Genomic DNA, 14,370 nt, shown 5'->3' on the forward strand with positions numbered 1-14,370 from the left:
ATAGGTCACTAGTAAACTGATGGCCGATCCCTCTGCCCCCCAAAGACACCAGCTGCAGGAATATGAGTCGCCACGTGAGCCCCCAGCAAGTCAGGAGTGCCAGCCCCATGCCCAGAGGAACTGCAGTTGTGACCTCAGACACCTCGAGGACTTCCAGACCCAAAACAGTCGCTTGATGGATGCCAATCAGAGCTGAGGCAGCAGCTACGGCAAGGTGGAGCCCAGCCGAGGACTGCAGCCCAGCCTCCAGAGCCCACGCGTAAAGCGCCAGTGGGAGCCACAGAGGCCTGGCTCACAGCCTGGGAGAGGGGGGCCCAGCTGGAGCAGCCAGGACATTCCTAGGAATTAGTGGGATATCTCAGGCATACGTGCTGGCGGCCAAGTGTCGGCAGGGCTGGGCCAGGCCAGGGACGCCTTCCACCTGCAGTTCCTGGCCACGGCCAAGACGGAGGGTTTGGCAGCAGCGGCTGCAAGCCAAGTTCCATTTCTGGGCGCGGTATCCGCCCAGGAACTCGGGGCACCTCCGGGCCCCGTCCAGAGTCCTTGGCGGCAGCATCGGACTTGGAGAAAGCCAGGGTACATCAGAAATCTCCCTGGGCAATGGGATGCTGGGGTGAACGGCCAGCACTGAAGGATGGGGACCTGCCCCCACACACTGGCCCAGGCTACACAGTGACTAGGAATGCCCTGCTCAGCCGTGTCTCACGAAGCCCAGTGGGTGAGGCTGTGACCTGTGACACTGGCATCCCAAATGGGCGCCTGTTCGAACCCTGGCTTCTCCCCTTCCCACGGGAAGGCGGCAGGTGCTCGGAAATGCTTGGACCCACGTGGCCACTCACGACAGAGACCCAGTGGAGGTCCAGCTTTGGCCTGGCCCAGGCCTTGACTGTTGCGGCCCCTTGTGGGGGTGAACCAGCCGATGGAAGATCTCTCTCTGCTCTACTCTTTCAAATAAGTTCAATCTTTGAAAAGAACCTATCAGGTAGGGGGACATGGCGGCCTAGGACCTGAGTTGGACAGAATGAGGTTCAAGACACAGGAGAAGGCATAACGCTGCCCCTCGGAGCCCTGAGCTGAAAAGGGCGCCCCGCTCTTGGCTGAAACACAGCACGCCAGCAGGGGGCCCACGGACGGGGTCAGACACGGCTGAAGAGAGGCCTCGCCAAGGGGAAGCCGCCTCCAGGGACATCACCCAGGTGACAGTGTGGACCCCCACTCCCTGGTGGACGCTGCAGTAGGTTCTAGAAGGAGGGGCCCAGGAAACACACGGAGCCGGCTGTCCTGAGCCAATGCTGTTTACTGGGGTTCATTCCTTGAGGGAGAAGTGCATCTTGTCATTGATGAGCTTGCGCTCGGGGTTCAGCCGCTTCAGGATCTGGGCCAGCACGTTGACCGTCTGCTCGCTGCTCAGCCCCGTCTTCTTGGTCTGGAACTTCTTCAGCAGGTCCTTGGTGGTCATGGGCTTACGGGTCAGGTAGCGGCGCACGGCCTCCTCGGTCACCTGCACGTCCCTGCTCGGGGGATGGGGAAGGGGAGGGTGAGGTGAGGGCTCCTGCAGATCTGGCCCCATCCTGGCCTCCGCCCCCTCACACCCATCCCACCTGCGACCACCTACCCGCCACTGGGCGTCGACTTCCCGGATGTCGGCTGCGGGGTGGACTTCCCGGAAAGATTGTCCATCTTCAAGCGCTTGGCCGCCGGTGCCTCGCCGACACGCTTTCCTGTCGGGGCGGGGATGTGTGAAGAGGCAGGGTTGGGCCAGGGTGGGGAGCCCCGACCCACTCCCTGCCCACCCTCCTCCAGGTTTGGATCCAGGTACTGGGCAGCGGGAGGTCGCGGCAGGACTGGGCCTCACCTTGCTCTAGTTTGCCGGCCGCGGCACGCAGCGTGGAGGAGGAGGAGGAGGCGGCACCCTCAGTGCTGGGTGTGCCTGGCCGGCTGTTGCCGTGGGAGCTGCCTCCGGACGGCCTCCGCTCCCTCTTGGGGGGCGTCTTCTTCTTCTGCAGGAGGCAGGGATGGGGGTAGAGTGGGGTTAGCACCCCCACGGCAGCCCTGCCCCGCACCCCACACCCCGGTTACCCAGGGCCCGGCCTTACCGCCATGAAGAGGGCCGAGGAGGCTTCACTGTCAATGTCGCTTTCCTCGGAGCTGTCAGACTCATCGCTGCTGTCTGCAGGGGTCAGGGTGGGGTCGGGGTGGGGTCAGCGCTGGGGTAGCCCACCTGACCCTTGCACCCCAACCCTGCAGCCTGCACCCCCACCAGCCGCCCCTGCAGCCTATACTCACTGCCTGTCCCCCACCGCCCTATCCCTGCGGCCTGCACCCCCTGCCACCTCATCCCCTGGCCGCCCCCGGCCCCCTGCAGCCCCCCCAGCTCACCTTTCCTGCGCTTCTTTTCCTGCGGCGTGGGGGCCTTCTTCTCCTCCTCCTCCTCCTTGTCCTCCTCGGGCGGCTTCTCTTCCTCACTTTCTTCACTGCTCTCGCTCTGCTCATCCACGCCTGCGGGGTAGGGGTGAGGAGAGGGGAGCTGTGAGCAAGAGGGGGGCCCTGCCCAGCCTCCCTCCTGCCCCCCCCAGCCTGGCCCTTATTCGGCCACACCCACCTTTGGGCCACACCCACCTTTGGGCCACACCCACCTTTGGGCCACACCCACCTTTGGGCCCCTCCTCCTGCTGCGGCACTTTGGGCTTGCCCTCGGCCTCCTCCCCAGAGCTGCTGTAAGACAAGGCAGGCAGGGGCGAGTGGGCAGGGGCGTGGGGGGCAGGAGCGAGTGGGTGGGCAGAGGCATGGGGGACAGGGGTGAGGGGGACAGGGGTGAGGGGGCAGAGGCGAGTGGGCAGGCAGCGTGGCAGGAGTCTGGCAGGGGTGCGGGGGATGCCATGCAGGGAGGTGGCAGGCACCGGGCAGGGCTCCCTGCCCACTCACCTCGAGCCGTCGGACATGTAGTCCACCTCCTGGCCCTCGAAGTCGCCATCGTCACTGTCCTCAAAGGCCTCGTCATCCGAGCCCTTCTTCTTCTTCTTCTTCCTGCCGCCCTTGCTCTGCGGCCCCTTCTTCTTGGCCTTGGGGGCTCTGCTGCCTGGGGGAGGAGGGGGAACAGAGGCTGGACTCAGGCCAAGGCCAGCCACCCCTGCCCGCGCTCACCCCGGGCCGCCCCACGGGCCTGCCCCCCTCACCCTCCTCGCCGCTGGCCTCGCTGTCGTCCGACGACATCTCCAGGTCGTCCTCCAGGTCGTGGATGCGCAGCTCGCTGGCCTTCTTGTGGCCGCCCTTCTCCTTCTCCCCCTCGTCCTCGTCCTGGTCCCTGAGCCGCCGCTGCTGCATGATGCTGAAGTGGTTCAGCACCTTGTTCCGCCTGCAAGGGGGTGGGGGCGCAGGGTGACCGGGAGGCCTGCACCTGCCAGTGTGAGCTGCCGGGGGGCATGTCCCGTGTGTGGGGACTGGACAGTGGCAGTGCTGAGGGCCGCCCAGGGGACCCAGACGCTGGGACAGGTCGGGGGGCCTCGGCGCATCGGCTAAGGGGACAAGGCGCGCAGCTGTGTCCACGGCGCCCTCTGGTGGTGCTGGCTGGCACCGCAGCCTCCTAGTTCCAGCAGGTTCCAACAACCCCCAAAACGGCTCCACTCCCCACCCACCTCCTCACCCCAACACCCCCAGCTCCGATCACAGAGGGGTGACCCGGCCTGCCACTGCCCACCCAAGCCCCGCTCACCTCTCCCACTCCTCCTCGGCCTCCTCGGCGGTGAGCGTGCGGTGGCGGGCCAGCGGCGTGAAGTTGTACCAGTTGTGCACGGGGAAGGCCTCGAAGGCCCCGTCGGGACACTGCGTGAAGATGTAATATGACGTGTTCTCCGTCACGCCGCCCTTCTTGATGCCCTTGAACCTGCAGGGAGCCACGGTCACTGCCCAGCCCAGGGCCCCAGCCTGCTTGCATCCCCCTTGCCGTCCTCTGCATCCCCAGGGAGGGACAAATAGGATGGGGCGATCTGAAGCGGACACTGACCTCAGCTCTACCCTCATCCTCACTCTCCTGCCCAGATGCCCGCGGGCTTAGGTCCTGGCACATCCTGGCAGCCTTGGCCTGTGGGTCCACCTGCACTGCCCTTCAACATCCAGCATCCATTAGCATCCCCACACCTGCCAGGCACCTCCAGGGCCGGTCACACACCGGCTCCCGTTTTAGGGTGCCCCTCCTGCACCCTCTCCCGGGCGCCCATGCCCGGCCCCACCGCTCACTTGCGGCCAGCCTTGCCGTTCACGCGCAGCAGCCAGGGCTGGTCCTCCGGCCGGAACTCTTTGAGAACAATGCCATACTTCTTCCGGCGGGCCTCCTCTCGTAGTTTGCGTTTGAACTCGCTGCCCGCGCCCGACTCCGGCATCTCCTCCTCTTGGTAGATCTTCTTGTTGCTCAGGTCCCGCTCCAGTCGGGCCTGGGGGAGCAAGCAGCCAGACTCGTGGGGTGAGGGGACTGCGCCTGCGCCCCCGGAACCAGGGAACAGCCCCCCCGCTTAGGAGCCGGCTGCGTTTTGCTGCACAGCGGGGACCAGCATCCTGCTACTCAGAAGAGTGCACAGTGGACAACCAGAAGCTTCTGGAAAGTTCCTCTGGGCCTCAGCCCACTGTGGATGAAGCCAGCAACGAGGGGGAACTATACAAGCAGAGAGCATCAAATCCACCACGGGGTTCTTCGTGACCACCCCCCAGGGCCACCCAAACCAAGTTCTTACCTGATTCCACGTAGCAAAGTTGACTTTGTCAGCGGCATTGAACGCCATGATATTATATTTTTTGCTGGTGTTCCTGCAACGGATGGGGAAGAGGTGCTTCCGATTTGAATATTCATGTATTCATTCATCAAACCCACCCAAGCCCGGCACTCTGAGCTAGGCGATGCTGGGGGACTCCAACACTCCAGGCCTCCGGAAGAGGCTCCAGGCTCCTGGCTCCGGATCGGCTGAGCTGGAGCCATTGTGGCCACTTGGGAAGTGAACCAGGATGGGAGGATCTTTGTCTCTCCTTCTCTGTGTAAATCTGACTTTCAAATAAATAAATCTTTAGCTGGTGCCGACCACAGCAGCAGCCGCCACAGGGTGCAGGTTCTGGTCCCGGCTGCTCCCCGCACACCCACCCCCATCCGGCTCCTGCTCCATTCATTCCCCAGGACCCTGAATTCAGCCTGGTTCGGCCCCAGCCAGTGCACTCACAGGAGGAGGGAAACTCCACACGCAAAACCTTTCCACTCTGCCTTACAGATGAAACTCATCACAAACAAAAATACCAAACACACAGCCTACGATGGGGAGTGGGCAGGGGAGGACGGGCGACCCCTGCCTTTCAACCCACAATAAACTTCATCTTTTCCGTTTCCTGGGGCACCAACACGACTCCCCGGCAAGAGAGACAAACAGTAGGTCGGGGATCGGAGCCAGAGCCGCCCTGAACCCCCTAGACCGACACCCCCCCCAGGAAGCCCCAGTTTGGGGGACCCCTCATCCCCCCTCCGAGACCCTCAGGGACTCACTTGGGAACTCGGACCACATACTCGGTGACATTCTGGCTGCCGGGGCCCTGTGGACAGAGGAATCGCAGCTTGGTGAGGAAGGAGGTTCGGGGGCCAGGGAGGGGACCCCACACCCCGCGTGCACCCCAACATCCCTCCTTCTCCTCCTCGGGTATTACTCACGAGGGACGCCATAGCGAGGTGGGGGTGTGCAATGGGCGTTCCGTAGACGGGCCCGAGCCGGGAGAGTTTTCGTGTTCCTGGAAAGATTCGCGAATTCGGGGCGACCCCCTACACCCTCGCGCGCCCCGAAAAAAAAAAAAAAAAAAAGGGTGACGACGACCCGGAAGCGGCGCGCGTGTGGACGACGCTGCGGAGGGCGACGCGGGGCGGCCCCGGACACGGACTCCGGGCCCAGGACACCGAGGGGGAACACGGGGAGAAGGCGCCGGGGCGGGCGCCGAGCCGGACACCCACAAACCGCCTGCTTTTATAGGGCCGTGCTGAGCGGCTTCACAGGGCGGGCAGGGGAACGCCTTCCTCGTGACGCCATTACGCGCCGCGCGCTGGGCACTCTGGGTAAAGGGGCTGAAGGAAGCGATCGTGCCCCGCCCCCGCTCTCCTTTCGAGCGCATGCGCAGGCCCATCCCGGAAGTGCGTCCGCGTGACTATGGCAACGCGGGGCCTACACACACACGCGCGCGCGCGCGCGCGGCCTGCCCTGCTTTTTATGGGGGCGGGAATGGGCCGGGCTCGTCTCCCCGAGGACCGGGGAGGGAGGGGGACCCCAATGTTGCTTTTTTTTTTATGAGGTGGGGTGCCCTTGTGACGTGGATGAGCGCTGGGGAGTGACAGAGGAGGGGACGGGGGAGGGGGAGCAGGGTGGCTGACCGACCCCCCAAAAGACAGCCGTCGCTGGGATGGGTCTGTGCTATTCCAAGATGCCCCCAGTGGGCAGAACCTTGAAGCCCCAAGAGAAGGGTAACGTGGTCGCCGCCGAGAAAGGGGAAGGAAGCTGTCATGTGTGACAGGGGTCGGGGGGCGGCAGCAGGAGGGAGCACCCCAAAAAGCATGATGGCGTTTGCACCCCACTGCTACCCTACCCAGCACCTGCAGCTGCGTGCCAGCCCTGGGTGGTGCCTGTCAGAAGGCTGAAGGCGACGCTTCCTTCTTTAAAATAAGATTTATCTGAGAGGGAGGGAGGGAGGGAGGGAGGCCGGGTGACTCCCCAGTGGCCCCCATGGCTGGGGTCTTCAGCCCTGGATCCCATGGAGGTGTGAGAGACCCCAAGCACTTAGGACACAGCCACTGCTCTCTGCAGGGAGCTGCTGTGAGAGACGTTTTAACTTGCAACGCCACAACCCTGGCCCCAGAGGAGGCTCTTTGAATAAACATTTTAAGGACTGGGCGTGGTAGCCTAGTGGCTAAAGTTCTCGCCTAGCATGCACTGCTGCTGGGATCCCGTATGGGTGCTGGTTCTAATCCCAGCAGCCCCACGTCCCTTAATCCCAGCAGCCCCACGTCCCATCCAGCTCCCTGCCTGTGGCCTGGGAAAGCAGTGGAGGACGGCCCAAAGCCTTGGGACCCTGCACCTGCGTGGGAGACCCAGGAGAGGCTCCTGCCTCCTGGCTTTGAATCAGCTCAGCTCCGGCTGTAGTGGCCGCTGGGGATGGAAGATCTTCCTCTCTGTCTCTCTTCCTCTCTGTATATCTGACTTTCCAATAAAAAAATGTGTAAAAAAATTTTTTGAAAAGACAGAGTTACAGAGAGAAAGGGAGAGAGATGGAGAAAGACATTCCGTCTGCCGAAGCGAGGAGCCAAGAGCTGTGTCGGCGTCTCCCGTGGGGGTGGGTGGCAAGTAAACGCTTGGGTCATCTCCGGCCCTAGCAGGGAGCTGCATCAGCAAGTGGAGCAGGTGGGCTTCGAACCTTTTCTGGTATAGAAAGTTGGCATTGCTTTGCACTGGCTTAACCTGCTATATCAATAAACACCCACGCCCACCTACCTACGCCCCTCCACCCCAGACCACATACCCATGTTAAGCTGCTTACGCAGAAGTTAGGAAAGGCCTCAGGGGTGAACTGTGACCCTCCACAGGAAAGGGAGAAGGGAGGCATTTTTCCCTGGGGGAGGAGGTTAGGGGAAGAATAAATAGGTCAAGTTTAAAGGAGGAGTTGGCGGGGACCTTGGGCTAGGATGGGATCAAGAGCCGTGCAGAGTGGTGTGGCCTGAACGCGGCATGCCCCCTTCCCCTGCCAAGCCTCAGTTTTCTCAGCTGTGAAATGGAATAGTAAAGGTGCTTATGAAGCTTTCTTCTCCCCACATACACCCAGGGACCAGCTGGCTCAAGTTCACACACCCTCAGCACACAGCACACCTGGCCCTGTACCATCCGGCTTCCCCACCATGCCCTCCCCACCATGCCACCTTAGGGTTGAAGGGGACATTGCCACCCAGGGCCCAGTGCCCAGCAGGCACTCACTCGCCTTTCCCTGTCTCCCCCACCCCAGATGCCCTCAACTCCTCTCTGATTATCTTTGTGGTGGGCGGCCCCGGCTCTGGCAAAGAGACACAGTGCAAGAACATGGCCGCCAAGTATGGCTTCTGCCACGTGGGCCTGGGCCAGCTGCTGAGGCAGGAAGCCCGGCAGCACACACAGAGGGGTCGCCAGATCCGCGACGTCATGCTGCAGGGGCTCCTGGTGCCCACGGTGAGCAGTCACGGCCTGGGTCGCGAGTGGCTGTGCGGGGGGTGGCGTGGAGGCTGGCCCCCCTCCCTCTCACCGCTGGGTTTCCCCCCGACACCCTCTCCCCTGTCTCTACTGGACCTCCATATCCTCATGTGGAAATGGGGCACCCCAGCCAAAGGTGGGGGATGTGACATCGTTTCTAGAAGGTAGGTCTTTAACAGGTGCCTGGCACTTGAGACTCGGGTCCAATGTCAGCCGACCCCTGAGAGATTGGGGGGTGGAGAGGAACAGGGGCACCTGTAACAGACAAGTTCTTTTTTATTCCAAGATTTCATTTCTCCATTGGAAAGGCAGAATTACACAGCGAGAAGGAGAAAACAGCGAGCCCTTCCATCCGCTGGTTCTCTCCCCAAAGCCAGGAGATAGCAGCTCCATCCGGGTCTCCCACGCGGGTGCAGGGTCCCAAGGCTTTGGGCCGTCCTCCACTGCTTTCCCAGGCCACAGGCAGGGAGCTGGATGGGAAGTAGAGCAGCCTGGACACAAATCAGCATCCACATGGGATGTGGCATTGCAGATGGAGGCTTAACCCACTCTGTTAGCATGCTGGCCCCCAGTCCCTTCTAGGGTTCTTTCTTCATCTCTCCTCACAACCCCGAAAAAAAGGGAGAAAATCCTAGGGCTGACCTCGTGATGTGCCTGGGGCCTAGGAGAGACAGTCACCCACCCCCGACCCCTGGGGTGGAGGGTCCTGCATTGAGCTGCATTTCCCACCAGGGTCTCCAAGCAAGCTCAGACTGCGGGGTGCCGGGATGGGGGGACTGTGTCACCTCCAGGTTCTGTCCCTGGGCGGGGAAGGGGCAGCCCAACGCACCCTGGTGACCGCCCCGGGGTCGGGGGGGACGACCCCTGCGGCACACACCGGCTGCACGCACTTCTGTCATCAGGGCGTCGTTCTGGACATGGTCACCAGCAAGATGCTGGCGCACCCCGAGAGCCAGGGTTTCCTCATTGACGGCTTCCCGCGCGGGCTGCAGCAGGCCAAGGAGTTCGAGCGCCTGGTGAGAGAGAGCGGGGTGCGCGGGTGTGGTGGGGGCACGCCTGTGGACCAGCACCCGGGCACACACCTGGGACGCAGCTGCCCCACCTCAAGTGAGGTTTGGCCTGGGTGGGAAATCCGAGGATGAGGAGGTGGGGAGGGACGAGGGGAGGGCTCAGGAGAGGCCCTTTCCCTGCCTTCCTGCCCACTTCAGGCACCTGGGCACCCCCTGCTGCCCCCCCCCATGTCCTTCCTAAAACACAGGTACAATCAGGATCCTCCCAGGCCGCCCTCCATAGCCAATCACAGATCAAAAGGACTTTATTTTTAAAGACTTTATATTTTTATTGGAATGTCAGATTTACAGTGAGGAGAGACAGAAAGATCCTATATCCGCTGGTTCACGCCCCAAGTGGCCACAGCAGCAGGAACTGAGCTGATCCAAAGCCAGGAGGCAGGAGCCTCTTCTTGGTCTCCCACGTGCAGGTGCAGGGTCCCAAGGCTTTGGGCCATCCTCGACTGCCTTCCCAGGCCACAAGCAGGGAGCTGGATGGGAAGTGGAGCATCCAGGATTAGAACTGGGGTCTATGTGGGATTCTTTAGCCACTAGGCTACCGCACTGGGCCCAAGGGCAGGTGTCTTAGGGACAGGGTGGAAGGTCCCAGGCCGATACTTAAGTATGTACAAGTAGGTGCTGTTCACGTTTCTGTGTTCTCAGCCATCTGTCCCAGGGCTGGGCCCCCAGAATTCCTAAAATGGCCATCTGTGACCCCTGCTCGCTGCCTTAGGGGACTGGCCCTCCGATATGCGGAATACCTGCGTGGCGAGCAGTGGCCTGACCCCGGCCGCACTGCCATGCATTCGGGCGGGCACCCTGGTGCAGGCAAAGGGGCACAGCGTACTACTGGGGCACCCGGGGAGGTGCCAGCTGCCACCCATGGACAACACATACCAACACACAGAACAGAGCACGGGGCCAGCACCTGGGGCTGAAGGAAGACAAGCAACGGCTGGCGGTATTCACCTGCTGGTCAGCTCGGATCTTCTGCTGCAGGCTCCTGTCCCAGCGCCACCCGCCGCCGCCCAGTGACGGGGCAGTGGAGGGCTCCCCACAACCGGGTTCAGAAAACGGGGCAAGGAGTGGTAGGGCCTCTCAGGCTTTTCTGGAAAGGATGGGACTTCAGCGCCACCCTCCTATGCCCCCTGCCCGGTTCCGTTTGCAGTCCCTGCAGAGGGGCGGGGCGTTGCCCAAGCAGTTGAATGTGGACAACAGCCCACACCCCGGAAGTGGCTCCAAGGCTCAGCTCCTCCACGTCCAACTGGTTTTCCCTGCTCCTGTGCTCTTGGGCACAGGATAAATCTTTCTCTCTCCTCCTCCTCTCTGTATATCTGATTTTCCAATAAAAAGTAAATACATGTTTTTTTTTTAAATATGATTTTTTTTTTGGAAAGGCTGATATTACAGAGAGAAGGATCTTCCATCCACTGGGGGATTCACAAATGGCTGCAATGGCTGGAACTGAGCTGATCCGAAGCCAGGAGTCAGGAGCTTCTTCCAGGTCTCCCACACAGGTGCAGGGTCCCAAGGCTCTGGGCCGTCCTCCACTGCTTTTCCAGGCCATAGGCAGGGAGCTGGATGGGAAGTGGAGCAGCTGGGACTTGAACCAGTGCCTAAATGGGATCCCAGTGCTTGTAAGGGGGCAGATTAGGCAACTGAGCAATCGTGCCGGGCCCAACAGTGTGCAGGTGTAACCCACAGCCCTGTGTGGTCTCAACTCCAGGCCCCCGTACAGGCACAAAGGAAGGCATGCCTTCGCCCGTCATGTGACATCTGGGGTCCCCACCTGGCCTGTGGCAGGGACCCCAAGTGCTTAGGCCATCTTCTGCTTTGCCAGACAAATGGAGCAGGGAGCGAAGGGGAAAACAGTGCAGCCAGGATTCGAACCGGCACACCACAAACCCAGCGGGGAGAGGGGAGCTGGATGGAGTTCCCGGAGCCCGGCTTTGAAGCAACACAGCCCCAGGCTCATGGGGAGCCAGCCAGCAGGGCCATCACTGCCCTGCACCCACTGCTCTGCCCCAGCTCGCGGATGCAGCAGCCCCGTGCACAGGTGGCCAGCCCCACCCCACAGCGCAGCTTTCTGCATCCACATGGCCACCGTTCCAGCAACACCCAACTTCTCTGGGAAACACACACACACACACACACACACAAAACCCGACTGACTTGGCACTGCAGGCCCTGCACGTCCCCATGGCAACCGCAGCGAGCTGGCTTTCCCAAGCTTTTGACCGAGCCCTGGGCTGCCCATCAGCGCTGCTGTGCTGGACTAACTCATCTTCTAGAACCTTCCACACCCTGATATCACACAGGAGTAGGGAGTCCATCTAGGGGCTGCGTGGCCTCCAGGACCCCCCTCCATAGGAACCCCATAGCACTGGCTGTGCAGCCCCGTCTGACCGTCACCCCACCCCCACCTTCACCCCCATTGCTTCTCCATCGCAGACTTCCCTCACCCCCCCCACCCCGTTTCGTTGGGAGGGAGTGCCGTCACATTGAGAGCAAATGCTCGCCAAAAACAAACCCAAAGACCGACTACTACAGAGCAGTTTTGTCTCTGTGCAAGTGAGAGAACTTTCTAGATGCCTGGGACCTGTATTTGGATGGGCGCTGTGTGGGCCAGACTGGGAGCCTAACGGGGTGAGCCTGCCTGGCTCGGGCATCGGTGGTGGGTTCCTGGAGGGGCGCTTGCAGAGTGGGTGCAGCTTGAAGAGGCATCACCCTCCCCTCCTCCGCCCCATCCCCCACATACGCACACTTCTGCCACACCAGGGTGACCGGACCCCAGACCCCAGCAGAGGATCCCCCAGCAGGACCCTCGAGGCGGGATGTGACCTCCAAGTGTCTGGAAGGCCGACACGTGCTGTGTGATGATACAGGGAGACTGAGGTCCCAGGAAAGCCCTGTTGGGGAGGGACATATCCCCTAATCCCATCCCCGCCAGCTTCTGGGACAGGACCAGCGCCCGCTCCCCCTCAGGGTCCCCTTTCAGGGTGGGGGTGTCGGGGGAGGTGACAGTTCCACCCATGTGGGCATCTCCCATCGCCCCGCACCTGCTCCCTGGAGCAAGGTGAGAGCCCTGTGTGGGTACATGTCTGTCACACACACACCCCTCCCCACATACACGTCCCCCCAAGCCCAGGGCGCAGCACAGGGCGTCCCCTGACACCCAGGGACAGAGGCCACCCAGGGACAGGGCCCTCCCGTGGCCCTGGGAAGGGAGTCAGGGCAGGTGTGTTTCGGGACAAAGGTTGGCGCCTGGAAGAGGTGGCTGGCAGAAGGGTTTTTTTTTTTTTTTCCCTCAACAATATCTCTCTGTTTTGTTGGAGACACAGAGGCAGAAGCTCTCCCAGCTGCTGGTTCAGGTCCCCAAGTGGCCACAGCAGCCAAGGGCTGGGCCAGGTGGAAGACAGGAGCCGCTGGGGAGCTCCAGCCGGGTCCCCCTCCGTGGGCACTGGTTCGTGTCCCAGCAGCCCCACTTCCCATCCAGCTCCCTACCTGTGGCTTGGGAAAGCAGTGGAGGACGGCCCAGAGCCTTGGGACCCTGCACCATGTGGATGGGATACCCGGAAGAGGCTCCTGGCTTTGGATTGGCTCAACTCTGACCATTGTAGCCGTTTGGGGTGTGAGCCAGCGGATGGAAGATTTTGAAAGAAATCAAGATAGACCAGGGGGAGGAGCTGTGACTTTCCTGCTGGGAAAAGGGACCCCAGGCTCACCTGTCGCCCCCGTTGCGTACTTAGGTGGGCCGGGCCCCCAGCGCGGTCATTGTGCTGGACTGCTCCATGGAGACCATGGTCCAGCGGGTGCTGCGGCGTGGGCAGCTGGAGCACCGTGAGGACGACTCCGAGCCGGCCATCCACAGGCGGCTGGACACTCACTACACCTCGTGCGAGCCAGTCCTGAACTTTTACCAGCACAAGAAGCTGCTGCGAAGTGTGGGTGCTGCCGGGCCCTGGGGAATGGAGTTTGGGGCACGGGAGTCAGGGGTGGGGCTGTGACAAGGCGGGAGGACTCGTATTTGTAAGTGGGCTCCTGAAAAGCCAAGTTTACTGGGATGGGAAATCCATGGTCGGTTCTTCGGCAGATGAACTTCCTGCCAACCAAGGGAAAAGGGCCCCGGTGTCACCCAAAGCCAGGCACGTCTCCAGGGCCACCCAGCACAAGGTCAAGGCATGCCCCTAGGGCAGGGGCAGAGGGGGGCGGCTGCTGGTGGCCCACCACCCTCTCCTGGGCGTGTTGGGGGGCAGCTCCGGCCCCATGGACTTACCTGCTCTGCCCCTCGTCTAGATCTTGGCGGAAGACTCACCAGAGAGCGTCTTCATCAAATGCTGCTCTGTCATTGAGAGCCTGCAGTGACCCGGGCAGGCCTGGGGCGCGCGGGGCACCGAGGTGAGAGTCTCGGGGCGGGACCGGCAGCTGCCACATGCAGGTGACGGCGGGGGTCCCTGAATTCACTATGAACCCTGCCTAAGGGAGAGGCCGTGCCCTGGGCCTCTAGCTGTGTGCCCTGAGCCGCTGGCAGGGCAGCAAGCGGAGGCAGAGCCCGTCATCTGTGTCCATGGGGACCCGTCCCTGGGCCCACCCCCAGCCCATACCTCCCTCCCAGGTCCCAGGCCTGAGAGGGGATGACCCTGACAGGCCCCTGGGGACTCCCCGTGCCCTCCCTGCCCCCAACCTCCCACCCAAGCCGTTTCCCTTTACCAACACAACAACTGCAGCCAATGTGCCATTTTTAAACAAAAAGCACTTTATTTAATCAAAAAAGGGAAAGGAAAAGAAAAAAGAAAGGCAAGAGGAGTTAAGAGCACAACGCGCCTGTGGGAAACCATTTTCTGTTCTTGTTAAAAGGACAATGACAACTTGAGGACACGCGGCCGCTCCGCGGGGTCGGGCTGGTGGCACGGCAGGGATGGGGGCACACACAGCAGCCAGCAGACGCCACGAGGTTTTGTTATCATTTATTTGTGAAGTTAAAAACGAGCGATAAAAAGTAAAAACTGCCATACAATTTTTTTGTTTTGTTCTCATTTTTCGGTTTAGTTTAAATCTCTCCTGTTCAACATGAAAACGACCGAGTTCTG

At 61.6% G+C, this 14,370-nt stretch overlaps 2 protein-coding genes across 2 annotated transcripts; one reads left to right on the top strand and one right to left on the bottom strand.

Annotated features, from left to right (window-relative positions):
* Positions 1-1,279: 1,279 nt before the first annotated feature.
* Positions 1,280-5,988, bottom strand: GTF2F1 (general transcription factor IIF subunit 1). The gene is made up of 13 exons (XM_040990827.1): positions 5,684-5,988; positions 5,522-5,568; positions 4,728-4,800; positions 4,237-4,430; positions 3,713-3,883; positions 3,177-3,355; positions 2,926-3,079; positions 2,654-2,715; positions 2,380-2,499; positions 2,097-2,170; positions 1,856-2,000; positions 1,616-1,721; positions 1,280-1,511 (listed from the first exon to the last, which is right to left on the bottom strand). Exons 1-13 carry the CDS (start codon positions 5,693-5,695, stop codon positions 1,307-1,309), a joined length of 1,542 nt encoding a protein of 513 aa, XP_040846761.1. The 5' UTR covers positions 5,696-5,988; the 3' UTR covers positions 1,280-1,306.
* A 453-nt stretch (positions 5,989-6,441) lies between these two features.
* Positions 6,442-13,645, top strand: LOC121163001 (adenylate kinase isoenzyme 1). Its single transcript, XM_040990227.1, has 4 exons — positions 6,442-6,481; positions 8,011-8,210; positions 13,030-13,224; positions 13,577-13,645. Exons 1-4 carry the CDS (start codon positions 6,442-6,444, stop codon positions 13,643-13,645), a joined length of 504 nt encoding a protein of 167 aa, XP_040846161.1.
* Positions 13,646-14,370: the final 725 nt, after the last annotated feature.

Source organism: Ochotona curzoniae, unplaced genomic scaffold, assembly GCF_017591425.1.
Source record: "Ochotona curzoniae isolate NIBS_2020 unplaced genomic scaffold, NIBS_Ocur_1.0 contig_605, whole genome shotgun sequence".
Lineage (NCBI taxonomy): Eukaryota > Metazoa > Chordata > Mammalia > Lagomorpha > Ochotonidae > Ochotona > Ochotona curzoniae.